This window comes from Microcaecilia unicolor, chromosome 11, assembly GCF_901765095.1.
Source record: "Microcaecilia unicolor chromosome 11, aMicUni1.1, whole genome shotgun sequence".
NCBI classification, from domain to species: Eukaryota; Metazoa; Chordata; class Amphibia; order Gymnophiona; family Siphonopidae; genus Microcaecilia; species Microcaecilia unicolor.
This window is the reverse complement of record NC_044041.1, coordinates 178,675,567-178,689,789: the sequence shown is the minus strand read 5'-3', so window position 1 is coordinate 178,689,789 and position 14,223 is coordinate 178,675,567. Positions and strand designations below refer to the sequence as shown.

The following is a 14,223-nucleotide window of genomic DNA, read 5'->3' as shown; positions in this document are numbered from 1 at the left end:
ACCTGAAGCTGTTACAAAATATCTGGAATCCCACAGTCTGAGGTCAAACTAATGGTTTCTCTTTTCTCAGTGCTGCAACCTTGCCCTGACTGAACATATGAAGGATTCTTTGAGCTTCAAAGTGGCAGATCTGACAATTCCAAAACAGCAGCAAGTTGTACAGGTGGGGAGGCAATGCATGCCATACTCTTGAGCTCCTCGCTCCTTACCACATGCACCATACTGAGCTCCACACCCCTTACTGCATACACCATACTCTGACTTCCACACACCATACACAAATGTAACAAATAAATAAATACTTTGTGCACCATTCTGAGCACCAGACCCCTTATTGCGTGCACCACACTATGAGCTCCATACTCCTTACTGCATGCTCCATACTTGGAACTCTATTGGGCTCATTTTCGAAAGAGAAGGGCGTCCATCTTTCGACATAAATCGGAAGATGGACGTCCTTCTCCCAGGGACGTTCAAATCGGTATAATTGAAACCCGATTTAGGATGTCCCCAGCTGCACTCCGTCACAAGGACAGCCAAAGTTCAAGGGGGCGTGTTGGAGGCGTAGCGAAGGCAGGACTTGGGTGTGCCTAACACTTGGACGTCCTTGACCCACAATCGAAAAAAACAAGGACGTCCCTGACGAACACTTGGACGTTTTCACTTAGACGTGCTTTTATTACGACTAAGGCACAAAAGATGCCCGAAATGACCAGATGACCACCGGAGAGAATTGGGGATGACCTCCCGTTACTCCCCCAGTGGTCACTAACCCCCTCCCACCCTCAAAAAACATCTTTCAAAATATGTCGTGCCAGCCTCTATGCCAACCTCAGATGTCATACTCAGGTCCATCACAGCAGTATGCAGGTCTCAGGAGCTTCAGACAGGTGGACCCATCCCCATCCCCCCCTACCTGTTACGTTTGTGGAGGAAACAGCGAGCCCACCAGAAACCCACTGTACCCACATCTAGGTGCCCCCCTTCACCCGTAAAGGCTATGGTAGTGGTGTATAGTTGAGGGTAGTGGGGTTTGGGGGGCTCAGCACCCAAGATAAGGGAGCTATGTTCCTGGGAGCATTTTATGAAGTCCACTGTAGTGCCCCCTAGGGTGCCTGGTTGGTGTCCTAGCATGTCAGGGGAACCAGTGCACTAGAAATGCTGGCTCCTTCCATGAACAAATGGCTTGCATTTGGTCGTTTCTGACATGAACGTCTTTGGTTTTGAAAATCGCCGAAAATCAGAAATGACCATGTCTAGGGACGTCCAAATCTAGGGATGGCAAATTTTAAGGATTTGGATGTCCCTGATGGTATTTTCGAAATGAAAGATGGACGTCCATCTTGTTTCGAAAATATGGATTTGCCTGCCCCATTTTGCAAGAACGTCCAAATTGCAATTTGGATGTCCCTTTCGAAAATGCCCCTTCACGTCTCTTACTGCATGCCCCGAACTCAGAGCTTCATACTTTTTATTGCGTGTGCCATACTGTGAGTTCCATGGCTGCTCCTTACTGTATGCACCATACTCTGAGGTCCGCTTCCCTTACTGCATGTGCCATATTCTTAGCTCCACACTCCTTACTGCAGTCACCATACTCAGTAGCGCAGTAGACAGTTAAAGGCATGCTGTTTTATGCAATGACGCTGGAGGACTCACGGAGCCATCATAACACGACAGTTAAAGGCTTTCATGGTCCATCCAGTGTACCCAACATTCCTTACTTCATGCACCATACTCTGAGTTCCTATCCCTGTTTCTGAGTTGCAATGATAATACAAGTTTGGGGGGAAGAGTGTTTGGTGTCTTGTCTGAAACCTTGTCTGAAACCACAGTACAATTCCCTGATCCTGCTGAGATCTCCCTTTTCTCACACTGATTCCACAACTCACTTCTACAGGCCAAGAACCAGGAGGAGAAACGTTTATGGATTCATTATCTGAAGCGTGTAATTGTGGAGAACCACCCAGCTTCAATCCCACAGAAGGTACAGTGATGGTACTATTCCTACAGTCTGTCCTCCACCCTGCTGCCCCTTCCTATCCTTCTGCCTTCAGAACTGCCAAATGACTATTTAGGAGGGAGATTTGTGGCCACTCCTGGTTTTTGATACGTTGAAACCCTCTGCTCAGTGTGCTGCGGCGTCTAAGAAAGCAAATAGAATGTTAGGTATTATTAGGAAAGGAATGGAAAACAAAAGTCAGAACATTATAATGCCTTTGTATCGGGCCATGGTGCGACCGCACCTCAAATATTGTGTTCAATTCTGGTCGCCACAACTCAGAAAAGATATAGGTACAGAGAAGGGCATCAAAAATGATAAAGGGGATGGGAAGATTTCCCTATGAGGAAAGGCTGAAGTGGCTAGGGCTTTCCAGCTTGGAGAAAAGACAGCTGAGGGGAGATATGACAGAGGTCTATAAAATAATGAGTGGAGTGGAATGGGTAGACGTAAATCGCTTGTTTACTCTTTTCAAAAATGCTAGGACTAGGGGGCACGCGATGAAGCTACAAAGTAGTAAATTTAAAACAAATCAGAGAAAATGTTTCTTCACTCAACGTGTAATTAAACTCTGGAATTCGTTGCCAGAGAATGTAGTAAAAGTAGTTATGGGTGTTTTAAAAAGGTTTGGATGGCTTCCTAAAGGAAAAGTCCATAGAATATTATTAAAATGGACTTGGGGAAAATCCAGTGCTTATTTCTAGGATAAGCAGCATAAAATGTATTGTACTTTTTTGGATTCTTGCCAGGTACTTGTGACCTGGATTGGCCACTGTTAGAAACAGGATGCTGGGCTTGATGGACCTTCGGTCTGTCCCAGTATGGCAATAGTAACATAGTAACATAGTAGATGACAGCAGAAAAAGACCTGCACGGTCCACCCAGTCTGCCCAACAAGATAAACTCACGTGTCATTTTTTGTGTATACCTTACCTTGATTTGTTCCTGTCTTTTTCAGGGCACAGACCGTATAAGTCTGCCCAGCACTATCCCCACTCCCAACCACCCGCCCCGCCACCCACCACCGGCTCTGGCACAGACCGTATAAGTCTGCCCAGCACTATCCCCACCTCCCAACCACCAGCCCTGCCTCCCACCACCGGCTAAGCTTCTGGGGATCCCTTCCTTCTGAGGAGGATTCCTTTATGTTTATCCCACGCATGTTTGAATTCTGTTACCGTTTTCATTTCCACCACCTCCCGCGGGAGGGCATTCCAAGCATCCACCACTCTCTCCGTGAAAAAGACTTCCTGACATTTTTCTTGAGTCTGCCCCCCTTCAATCTCATTTCATGTCCTCTAGTTCTACCGCCTTCCCCTCTCCGGAAAAGGTTCGTTTGCAGATTAATACCTTTCAAATATTTGAACGTCTGTATGATATCACCCCTGTTTCTCCTTTCCTCCAGGGTATACATGTTCAGGTCTGCAAGTCTCTCCTCATACGTCTTGTAATGCAAATCCCATACCATTCTCGTAGCTTTTCTTTGCACCCCTTCAATTTTTTTCACATCCTTCACAAGATACGGCCTCCAAAACTGAACACAATACTCCAGGTGGGGCCTCACCAACGTCTTATACAGGGGTATTAAACCCTCTTTTCTTCTGCTGGTACTTATGCACTTATGTAAGCACTGTGTGATTTGTAGTACCAGCGTCCAGATTTGAAATCAGCAAAGTAGGTACCAGCATGCATCAGGACTGTATTATCCAGGGCTGCCTCGGCTGATAGTAGTTTGTTGGAAGTTCCTTCCTTTCATACTATTAGATTGGAAATGTGTAGAACATCTATTTTTAAAGTGATTGGTCCTAAGTTATGGAATGTTTTACTAATGAGTATCTGTAAAATGACAAGCTTAAAATCATTTAAGAAAGAACTTAAAACTATCTTGCTGATTTATTTACTCATTTATTGGGATTTATTAACCGCCTTTATGAAGAGATTCACCCATTAAATCATAGAGCAACTGTTGGTTGGAGAGAATGAGCTTACAGCCAGTGGCGTACCAAAGGGGGGGCGGTGCGGGCGGTCCGCCCCGGGTGCACGCCGCTGGGAGGGGGGGGGGGTGCCGCTCGCCGATCAGCGTCGTTCGTTTCCATGCTCCCTCTGCCCCGGAACAGGTTTCTTCCTGTTCTGAGGCAGAGGGAGCATGGAAACAAACGACGCTGACTGGCGCGCGGCACCCCCCAGTGGCGTGCACCCACGGGGGGGTGTTCTTTCGCCGGGGTGGGGGTGTCCCTTCACGGGGGGGGGTTGCGCTGCACGGGGGGGGGGGGGCGCTGCACCCGTGGGGGGGGGGGCGCAACGGCGATCCGCCCCGGGTGTCAGTGCCCCTCGGAACGCCACTGCTTACAGCTGTTTTGTTTTAATACGTTTTCTTGATTTTAGTAATGCTTTTAATTTTATTGAATGTTGTTTATACAAGTATTGTGGAGAAATCATATTTATATACGTTCAGTTGTAACCTCCAAGGATGTTAGATTGAGCAGGATATAAATCCGGAAAAAGAATAAATAGTCTTGGGTCACTTGAAAGCTCTGAAACCCAAAGACCTGATTTTGGACTCCTTCAATTCTCTTCTTTTTGCTTTCTTCTCTCTGCCTACTTCTTTGTTTACATATTGCATTTGTATTCCGCTGGTCTGGCGATCGCCTTTCCAGTCTATTGTAAGCCACTTTGAGCCCGCATCCTGTGGGAAAAGGTGGGGTAAAAATGCACTAAATAAATAAATATTCCAAAACTTGCTGAGTGGATAAGATAATCAGATAAATTTATCTGACTGTCCTTATTCGACACCGCATAAAATTATCCAGATAAAGTTTTCCAAATAACCTGAGCTCTGCCATTTCAATGGACTCAAATTTCTGTAAAACTTAGCCTGCTGTCATCACACTTCCATCCCTGTCCCCTATTTGTCCAAGTAACTTTTATCTGAACAAATTTTTTTGTGAGGACAAAGTTACCCAGAGAAAAGGAGAATATTTTTAAAGGGGCAATTTATGCAGAAAAAGCAGATTTTTACCCACCTTTTGCCTGCTGCTGCTGCTGCCATTCTACTCAGCCATCCTGGCTTGCCTCCCGTCCTATTTTACTTCCTAACCATCAGTGGCATGCTTAAAGAAGGTGCGTCAGTGGCGTACGCACCCCCTTTCAGACGCGGCCCCGCCCCCACCTCAAAATCCTGCCTGCAGTCTTCGTCTGGGCAGTGGCAGTGGCACTCGTAGGCAAGCAGCCTATGAGTGCCGCTGCTGTGCCTGGGTGAAAACTGCAGCACTGCAGGTAGGATGTTAAGGTACTGAGAATAAATGTTATCGGCCACACCTCCCATTGAGCCACCTTTAACTAGGCCTGCGCAGGCTCCGTGGGAAGCGGGGGGAGTATGGTAGTATTGTTCCAAGATGGCTAGGAGCCGTGACACAGACAGCAAGGTAGGGCTGGAGATTACGTGTTTATCTGTGTCCACTAGAATGGGGGGTCATTGTCATAGAAAGTTTGCAAACCGCTGATACGGACACTAACACCAATTTTCACTTGGTTGCAGGCAAAACAGGTGCTCCTGGAAAACAGTTTTCAGTGTAAGTGAAGTCATTTCCTGTCATTACAACCTGATTGTCACCTTTTAACCTTGAACATCTCAGAGATGGGAGATTGTTGGGGGGGGGGGGACAAGGACACTGCTCTGGAATTCTGTTACTTAGCATGGGCCAAGTTACAGACCAAGAGGGAAATGGTGAGGTCCAGCATCGCCGAGGAGGTGGAGGGCAGGGGGGACAAAATTCCCCGGGCCCGGACCTACAAGGGGGGCCCGGCGCCACAGTCCCCTCCACCCGCCCCCATCCGTCCACTACCGGGCCGGGCTCACCTCGACCTCGCTCCGTGTGAAAGAAGCACAGCGGCGGCAGTCTGCAGATCGCCTCCCTTCGGGCCTTCCCTCCCTGTGTCCCGCCCGAGGGCGGGACACGGAGGGAAGGCCCGAAGGGAGGCGATCTGCAGACTGCTGCCGCTGTGCTTCTTTCACACGGAGCAAGGTCAAGGTGAGACGCTATGATTTGAATTCAGGGGGACCCGGCCCGGTGGTGGACAGAGGGGGGCAGCGATGACGATGACCTCGGGGGGGTGGGGGGCGGCCTTGCCCCAGGCCCGGCCCAGTCTCTCAGTCTCTCAGCGGCCCTGTTGAGGTCCCTGGTAAACAATAGACTTGAAGAGGGGAATCCTGTCCTGAGTCTCTCAGGAGGTGGGGGTGGGCCTTACTTATCAGGACTCATAGGCTAGTCTCTTTCTCAGCCTTGATTGTTGATCTTTGAACCCTGTACAGTACTAATCTCATCTGGATGTGGTAATTCATTCGGAAGTGATGGAAAAAGGCTTCTGGTTAGGGAATAAGCAGGAGCAAGCAAACTTCAATTCCCATGGACACCAATCCACTCTTGTAATCAGGATATCCTTAGCGAATATGCATGCTTATATCTGTTTATGTTTTTTTAAGGTTTATTATACCTCCTTTTGCACCAGGCAGAGCAAACCTGTTTACGGACTAAAAGAAAAGCAGAGAGAAAGGAACTCCAAAATTCAGTAGGACAGAGTGGGGGAGGGGATAGCAGAGCCGCCAAGTTACTCATTCCAGAAAGGAGACTGTTTGGCAGGTCCTAGATTTCTTCCATCCTCATCCTGGCGCATTATGGAACCCTCAGTACTAGATTCAATGGATAGAATCATGGATTACAAATACTACACTTCTTTGGAATGTTAAGTTTAAAAACCAGGATCGTCCAAAAAGTCTTCCTTCTGGAATGGGTAATGGCAGCTCTGGGATACAGGAGCAGGAAGGGGCAGCCCAAGGCCAGACAGAAACTACTAAACAGAATGGAAATGCAGGCAGATGGCTGAGTCCAGCAGACCCTGTGGTGTCTAGGACCTGCCAAAGACCTGAGTACAGAGCAGGGCCACAGAGATGGGGGTGGGGGTGGGGGTGGGAGGGGCAAGATTCCCCGAGCCTGGCCTCCGAGGAGGGCCTGGCGCCAGCGACCAAAAAAGACTGCTCTGCTGGCCACAGTTCCTTCTTCCTGCTGCATCCTGCCTATGTGGAAACAGGAAGTTACTTCATAGGAGGCGGGGATGCAGCAGGAAGAAGGCCCTGTAGCCAGCAGAGCACTCTCTCTCATTCACTGCTGTGGAGGAGAGCTATATGGTAATCCTAGCCCCGGGTCCAGCTTTCTCTTTCGGCGACCCTGGTACATAGGTGGGTTATCAAGGCAGCGTTCAACTTTCTGTAAGAAAATTCCAGCTAGATAGGGGTCAGGAGGGCATTTCAGAGATTTTTTGCTGCCTAGAAAAAGGCGTTGTGCTTGGTGGAGTTCAGACACGCATGAAATACTGGTGGCATTACCAACCTACAATCCCTGGAGGATCAAAGCAATCCAGGTGGAATGTAAGGGGTAGTTAGGAAGCCTAGGTAAAGAGGGCTACCGGTATATACAGCTCACTCTAAACTGAATCGGGATCCATGGGGCTGAAAGAGCAAAGAGGTGATGTGATCACATTTTCATGTGTGGCCCAAAATCTGAAATGGAGGTGTTTAGTACAGATTGGAGATAACATAACAATAAAATTTATATTCTTCTATATACTTTCCAGTTCAATGCGGATCACAATAAAGAGACTGATCATTTCCAGGAAATACATAAACAATTAATACAAAGCAGCAGACCTATTACAACTTATAAATCAGGCATGATTCAATACAAAATTCTTAAATAAGTAGGTTTTTATCTGTTTCCGAAATTGTCTATAATTGATCATGGAAGATAATATGTTTTGGATAGATTTGTCTAAACAAGCTGCCTGATAGGAAAAGAGAGTATCTAAAAGTTTAGTCCTTTTCTTTAAGTATTGTATTGATAGATAAGCAAATAAAGCTAATGATCTAGTAATCCTAGATTTCTATAACAAAACAAAATGATGCTTAAGATATGACAGGGCAAGACTGTATAAAATCTTGGAATTAAACTCTGGAATTCATTGCCAGAGAATGTGGTAAAAGCAGTCAGTTTAGCGGGGTTTAAAAAAGGTTTGGATAGCTTCCTAAAAGAAAAGTCCATAAGTCATTATTAAAATGGACTTGGGGAAAATCCACTGCTCATGTCTAGGATAAGCAGCATAAAATGTATTGTACTGTTTTGGGATCTTGCCAGGTACTTGTGACCGGGATTGGCTACTGTTGGAAACAGGATGTTGGGCTTGATGGACCTTTGGTTTGGCAACACTTATGTACTTATGTACTTAAACAGTAAAATTTAAATCTTAGTCTGGCCTGTATAGGGAGCAATTTTCTATAGTATTGAAGTGTGGTAGCCGTGTTAGTCCACTCTTAAGGTTATCAATAGAAATCAAACAAAATAAAACATGGAAAAGAAAATAAGATGATACCTTTTTTATTGGACATAACTTAATACATTTCTTGATTAGCTTTCAAAGGTTGCCCTTCTTCGTCAGATCGGAAATAAGCAAATGTGCTAGCTGACAGTGTATATAAGTGAAAACATTCAAGCATTACTATGACAGTCTGACAGGGTGGGAGGATGGGGGTGGGTAGGAGGTATGCATGGGGACATCAAAGCATATCATTGATATTCTAACAGGATGGGTGTGGATAGGTGAGGGGAGGGTGATCAACAGAGACATACAGCTTTATGGTTTATAATGGGCTAAGAACCCCAGATCCTTGTTAAGTCCTTTCTGTTGGGTGTTTTCACAGTGAGAATACTGAAAGGTAACTTTAAAACCATACAAGAACGTAAGACCAACCGAGTCATATTTTGACAGTGAATAAACGAGGTGCAGTGTCACATTTTGAACAGTCTGTAATTCCTTCAAAATGTGTTTAGATGCTCCTAAATAAATGATGTTACAATAATCTAAGGAGCTCAAGATCAAAGATTGTACTGTAAGCTGAAAGCGTTTTTGATCAAAATATTTTCTTACAAGTCATAAGTTTCGCATCAAAAAAATGATCTTTGTATTAGTTTAGAAATCTGCAAATCTAATGACAGCCTAGTGTCCAACTGAATTCCCAGGATTTGTATAGAAGAAGAAAAATTGAATTGAATTGATTGATCATCACAGAGGTTTTGGTTTCTTCTCTAGAGCGGCTAACCAACAGAATTTTAGTTTTATCTGAATTCAGTTTTAACTTATGTTGTTTCATCCAAGGTATTTAAAATATTATGAAGTCAGATTGAGAAGAAACTGAAGAGCATATAGAAACCATTATTGTTATGCCATCTGCATAGCTATACAGATAGATGTCTGTCTTATCCAGGACAAAACCCAGAGAATACATGTAGATATTAAAAAGTCCTGGCATGTACACTGTTACAGTAATCAAGGCATGATATTTGGGCAGCGTCATTGAGGGGGAAATACACAGAGTGAAATTGTCACACTGCCCAAAATTGTGTTTCACAGCAGTGGCGTACCAAGGGTGGTGGGGGCGGTCTGCTCCGGGTGCACTCTGCAGGAGCGCAGGGAGCAGCCAAACGGCTGTCGGCTCTGCTGGTTACCTGCTCCCTCTGCTGTTATTTCCTGTTCTGGGGCAGAGCGAGCAGGGACCCAGCAGCCACATGGCTGTTGGCTCCGCTGGTTATCTGCTTCCTCTGCTGTTACTTCCTGTTCCGGGGCAGAGGGAGCAGGGAACCAGCGGAGCCGACAGCCATGTGGCTGCTCCCAGCAGCCCAGAAGGTAGGAAGAATGCACCCGGGGGGGGGGGGGGGGGCTTGGAGGTGATGCCCCGGGGGGGGGGGCGGTGATGTGTATCGTGCTGCACCCAGGGGGGGTTTTGTGCTGCACCCGGGGGGATGGACAATGCTGCACCCAAGGAGGGGGGGGGGGGGTGCGCAGCGGTGATCCGCCCCAGGTGGCAGCCGGCCAAGGAACATACTTCTTCAGTTGTATACAAAGCTATCTCCCAGTCATTAAGGGTATCCTGAAACTGAGCAGTTTGGTGTCCATAAGGACTCAAGGTTGTCTAATCCTTGGAATAAAGTGGGAAAGGAGACATTTGGTGGGATCTTTACAGACAGGGCTGATGTTAGACATGTGGGGGCCCTGGGCAGAAACTGAGAAGAGGGCCCCAAAGCTTGTCTGTGGGTGGATTTGGCTCCTTCAGCTTGAGTCAGGCCTGGAGCCCTTTGTGGCATGGGGACCCAGGACAATTGCCCTGTTTTGTACCCTTGTTTACAGAAAAGCTTGTTTTATATGTGTCGGATCTTTGGTATCAGACCTATGTGTTCTTCATACCAGACTCACCTGAGGTCCGATTGAGCTCTGAATCTCTATGGAAATCCGTCTCTTCTCCATGGTCAGCTGAAACCAGGGGCTACCCACTAGTCCGGCGCCAGTCAGGTAAGGACAGCTCAGGTAAGGAAGGTGGTGGCAAGCTTGTGCCGTGGACATTTGATGACTAGTGTAAAAATACAAACCATTGTTAAAAGAAATTTAGAAAAAATGTGACCCTCTCTGAGAGAACATGACCAAAGTCACCAGACTTCAGTAATGTCTTCCCAGAGATGGTCACAAATAGGGCAGGGAGTCAGATCACTTGAGCTCCCCCCAGTGGTGAGAGAGGGGCCAAGATTAAAGTCACCTGAGCTCCCTTTCAGCGATGTTAGAGAGGTGCATGATGCCCTCAGAGCCCCCCCAGCAGTAACAGGTGAGAGTTAGATCACCTGTGTTCTCCCCAGCAGTAATGGGAGCACTTGAGCTCCCCATCCGCAGTGACTGGAGAAGGAAGTGAGATCACCCCGCAGCCCTTTACCCCTGAAGTGAGGAGAGGACATGAGATCCCTTCAGCCTTAGCAACAGCCTATCCTTTGTCGTTATAGAGCCACCGCAGTTCTTATTCAGCCCAGAGAAGGGACGAAAGAGCTTATCTATCTGCAGCCTGGATAACAGTGTCCAGTACCGCCGCGGGAGACGGCAGTCTGGTGAGTACATCCCAGTTCCAGCAAAAAGATCAGCATTCCATTTATTAAAGACACTTTGATGAGTAAATCTTTGGCAGTTTCAAGAGGTAAGACCATGATGAAGAGAAATGAGCTAGGATAATCAGCCATCTTGCAGATACCCATTGGCTGTATTTTTGCAAAGATAATCTTAATAGTCCTGCTTTGGAGGAAGTCTTCTGCTCCGTGCTGTAGAAATGCGGCCATGCGGTGCGTACCACTGGGGCTGCATTAGAAGATGTATCCCTTTAAAGAGTGTTAGGGTAGAAGTTCTTAGGGATCTGCAGCTGGGATAGGGGTCACACTGGGACCTTCTTCATCAAAGCAATGTCTCCAAGTTCTGCCTCTGGGATAATTCCATCCAGCACCCCATCCTGCGCTAGACAAGAACCTGTCTTGCAATTTATTGGCAAATGGAGGCCTACCTTAGCAGAAACAAGATGTGACTGGCTCCTTGTTTCAGTAGGAGTGCCATGTTCTGCTATGTAGCCAGAGCCATAACCAGCCAAGGTAGCAGGCGAGCGTATGTGTGCCACCCACCCCTACCTTGATGCCCACTCTTCTCTTCCTCCTGTATTATTCCTAGTCCCTTTTGCTCTGAACTCATGTGCCCCTACCCATTCCAATCCCCCCTGCTTCTCAGCTTGAGTGGCAGGAGCTCTACACACTTCCTGACTTTCCAGGTGCTTCTGACTCACACTGGCATTTAAGTCATTTTGTGCCTTGGGCAATTGCATTTTATTGTTAATTACAGTCCTGCATGCAGTCCTGGTTTGATTCCCAGGTAGGATCTTTCACTTCCCAGGTCAGCTGGGTTTGGGGATGGTAGAGAGGCAGCATTCACAAGCTCTGGGAAGGTGGGGAAGACGTCAAGGTTAAGGATTGCATCCAGTGATGGATTTAGAGCCCATGGTGCAGGGTTCCGGGTGCCAGTGATGCATGACTCACAGGCAGCTGTGGCTGAAAAAAAAATAGACTAGGAATGGTGAGAAGGCCTAAAACAGGGGAAACCCCCAGGTTGATGTGAATTAAGATTCATGCCACCAGAATCTGCTGGGCCAGGTCTAGGGGACACTGTATAGAATACGAAAGTGCAAAGCCCCTACGAGAGAAACTACACTGGTTACCACTCAGAGAATGCATCAAGTTCAAAGAATGTACCCTAGTACATAAGATCATCCACGGCGAGGCCCCAGCCTACATGTCAGACCTGATTGACCTACCACCCAGGAATGCCAAAAGATCATCTCGCACATTCCTTAATCTTCATTTCCCCAACTGCAAAGGCCTAAAATATAAACTAATGCACACATCAACCTTTTCCTATGAGCACGCAATTCTGGAATGCATTGCCACGTAACCTAAAGGCGACCTATGAACTGACCAACTTCCGCAAACTGCTGAAGACCCATCTTTTCGATAAGACATATCACAAAGACCAAAACATATGAAATCCCCACATATATCTAGCAAGCAATGTTAAGAACGCCATACATTACATCATCATCATGTTTTCTATTACCATTCAACCCAAAACACTCTGTAATACTAGATGTCAACTCTCTGTTCATTTCCACTAGCCACGATTTATTGTAAGCCACATTGAGCCTGCAAAGAGGTGGGAAAATGTGGGATACAAATGTAATAAATAATAAAAATAAAATAAGTAACAGGTAGCAGATTTAGGGAAAATTTTGAGCCACAGGGACCTGTAATTGAGTTTGAAGATCAGGCTGGTGGCACACAGTACCTGCTTGCATCTGAAGGTGCACACACAGAAAGAATGCACGGAGCTTTCAAAATGAAAGTCTAGCACAGGGAGAGATAAATCTGTTTGCACTGCCTCCACTGTATGCAAATACATCTCATGAATATTCATTGTGGATATCTTGAAAACCAGACTGGCTTAGGGTTTTCCGGAGGACTGGGTTGACAAACTGTACTTTCCCTCCCTTGACTTAAGTGGAGATACAGCCTAGTGGTTACAGCAGCAGACTGAGCAGCAGGGAAGCCAGGGATCAAATCCTGTTGATGTACCCTTTGCTATCCATTACCTACTACTACTAATCATTTCTATAACGCTATAAGACATACGCAGCGCTGTACACCATACACAAAAGACAGTCCCTGCTCAAAGAGCTTACAATCTAGATAAGACAGGTAAACAGACAAAACAATTAATGGTAAGGGAATACAGACAGAACAGTTAAGGGTAAGGGAATAAAGAGGTGAGGATAAAGGACAGGGCAAATGAGTTGGGAGTCAAAAGCAGTGGTACAAAGGTGGGTTTTGAGTTTGGACTTGAAAGCAGCTAAAGACTTACCTCAGATTAAGCTAAAGACTTACCTCAGACTTACCTTAGATTGTAAGCTCCTTTGAGCAGGGACTGTCCTTCTTTGTTAAACTGTACAGCGCTGCGTAACCCTAGTAGCACTTTAGAAATGTTAAGTAGTAGTAGTAGGTCCAAAAATTTACTGTCATCACTCTGGGGACAGGACATGCCAGGTGCTTCATCCTATGGACTGGACCGGCCATGTCAGAATCAGGATTCTGGGCTACATGGACCAATGGCCTGTCCCAGCATGGAACCTCACTTGTTCTTCTGATCCCTATGCGAGCCCTCTGGTTTTGGTGCATCATAACGGTATTCTTAAGTGGAATACTTTGGAAATGATTTCATTGTGGTTTCAGGGCTTTTGGCTAGTGACTGCTTCAGCTCCAGGTGTCCCTGTAGGAAAATAATTCCAGCATTATCTTTAAACTTTGTTTCTTCTGCAGAGCCGGCACAGGAGATACCAATGACCTTTGCAGGAGCGTGTAAGTAATTTCTTCGTTCTGTGCTTCTTGCCTGGGGAGATGGGAAGAGGGGGATGTTGGCAACGTTGACTGTGTGGGGATGCAGGAATGGTCCATGTGAGACTTTTGTAGTAATGTAGTGAGTGATGACAGATAAAAGCCAGAATGATCCATCTGGTCTGTCCGGTTGAGATTTATACAGACAAGCCTCACATGAGAAGCTCACTAGACACATAGTTAGGAAGGCAGAAATCTCTGACCAAAAGGCAGAGCCAGCCCAAGAATATCACTTTTCCTAGACAAATCTTTAGCCATATGCCTCTCCCCAGGGGCAACTCAAAGCCCTACCCCCCATAGTGGAGCATCTCCCTCTCTATGCCCCTTCAGGTGGCCATCATCTCCCCTTCCCTTCTCTACCTCTCCCCCCCA

The 14,223-nt window shown here is 46.6% G+C and overlaps 1 protein-coding gene across 2 annotated transcripts in view; it reads left to right on the top strand.

Annotated features, from left to right (window-relative positions):
* PLEKHG2 (pleckstrin homology and RhoGEF domain containing G2) overlaps positions 1–14,223 on the top strand; it is a 108,930-nt gene that overhangs the window by 59,952 nt on the left and 34,755 nt on the right. The window contains exons 10-15 of one of the 2 annotated variants that reach the window (XM_030218087.1): positions 71–163; positions 1,901–1,987; positions 5,541–5,574; positions 10,298–10,399; positions 10,879–10,980; positions 13,777–13,815. In XM_030218087.1, the coding sequence (XP_030073947.1) occupies positions 71–163; positions 1,901–1,987; positions 5,541–5,574; positions 10,298–10,399; positions 10,879–10,980; positions 13,777–13,815 (457 nt within the window). The remainder of the gene's footprint in view (positions 1–70; positions 164–1,900; positions 1,988–5,540; positions 5,575–10,297; positions 10,400–10,878; positions 10,981–13,776; positions 13,816–14,223) is intronic. The other variant, XM_030218089.1, reaches the window with a different exon arrangement.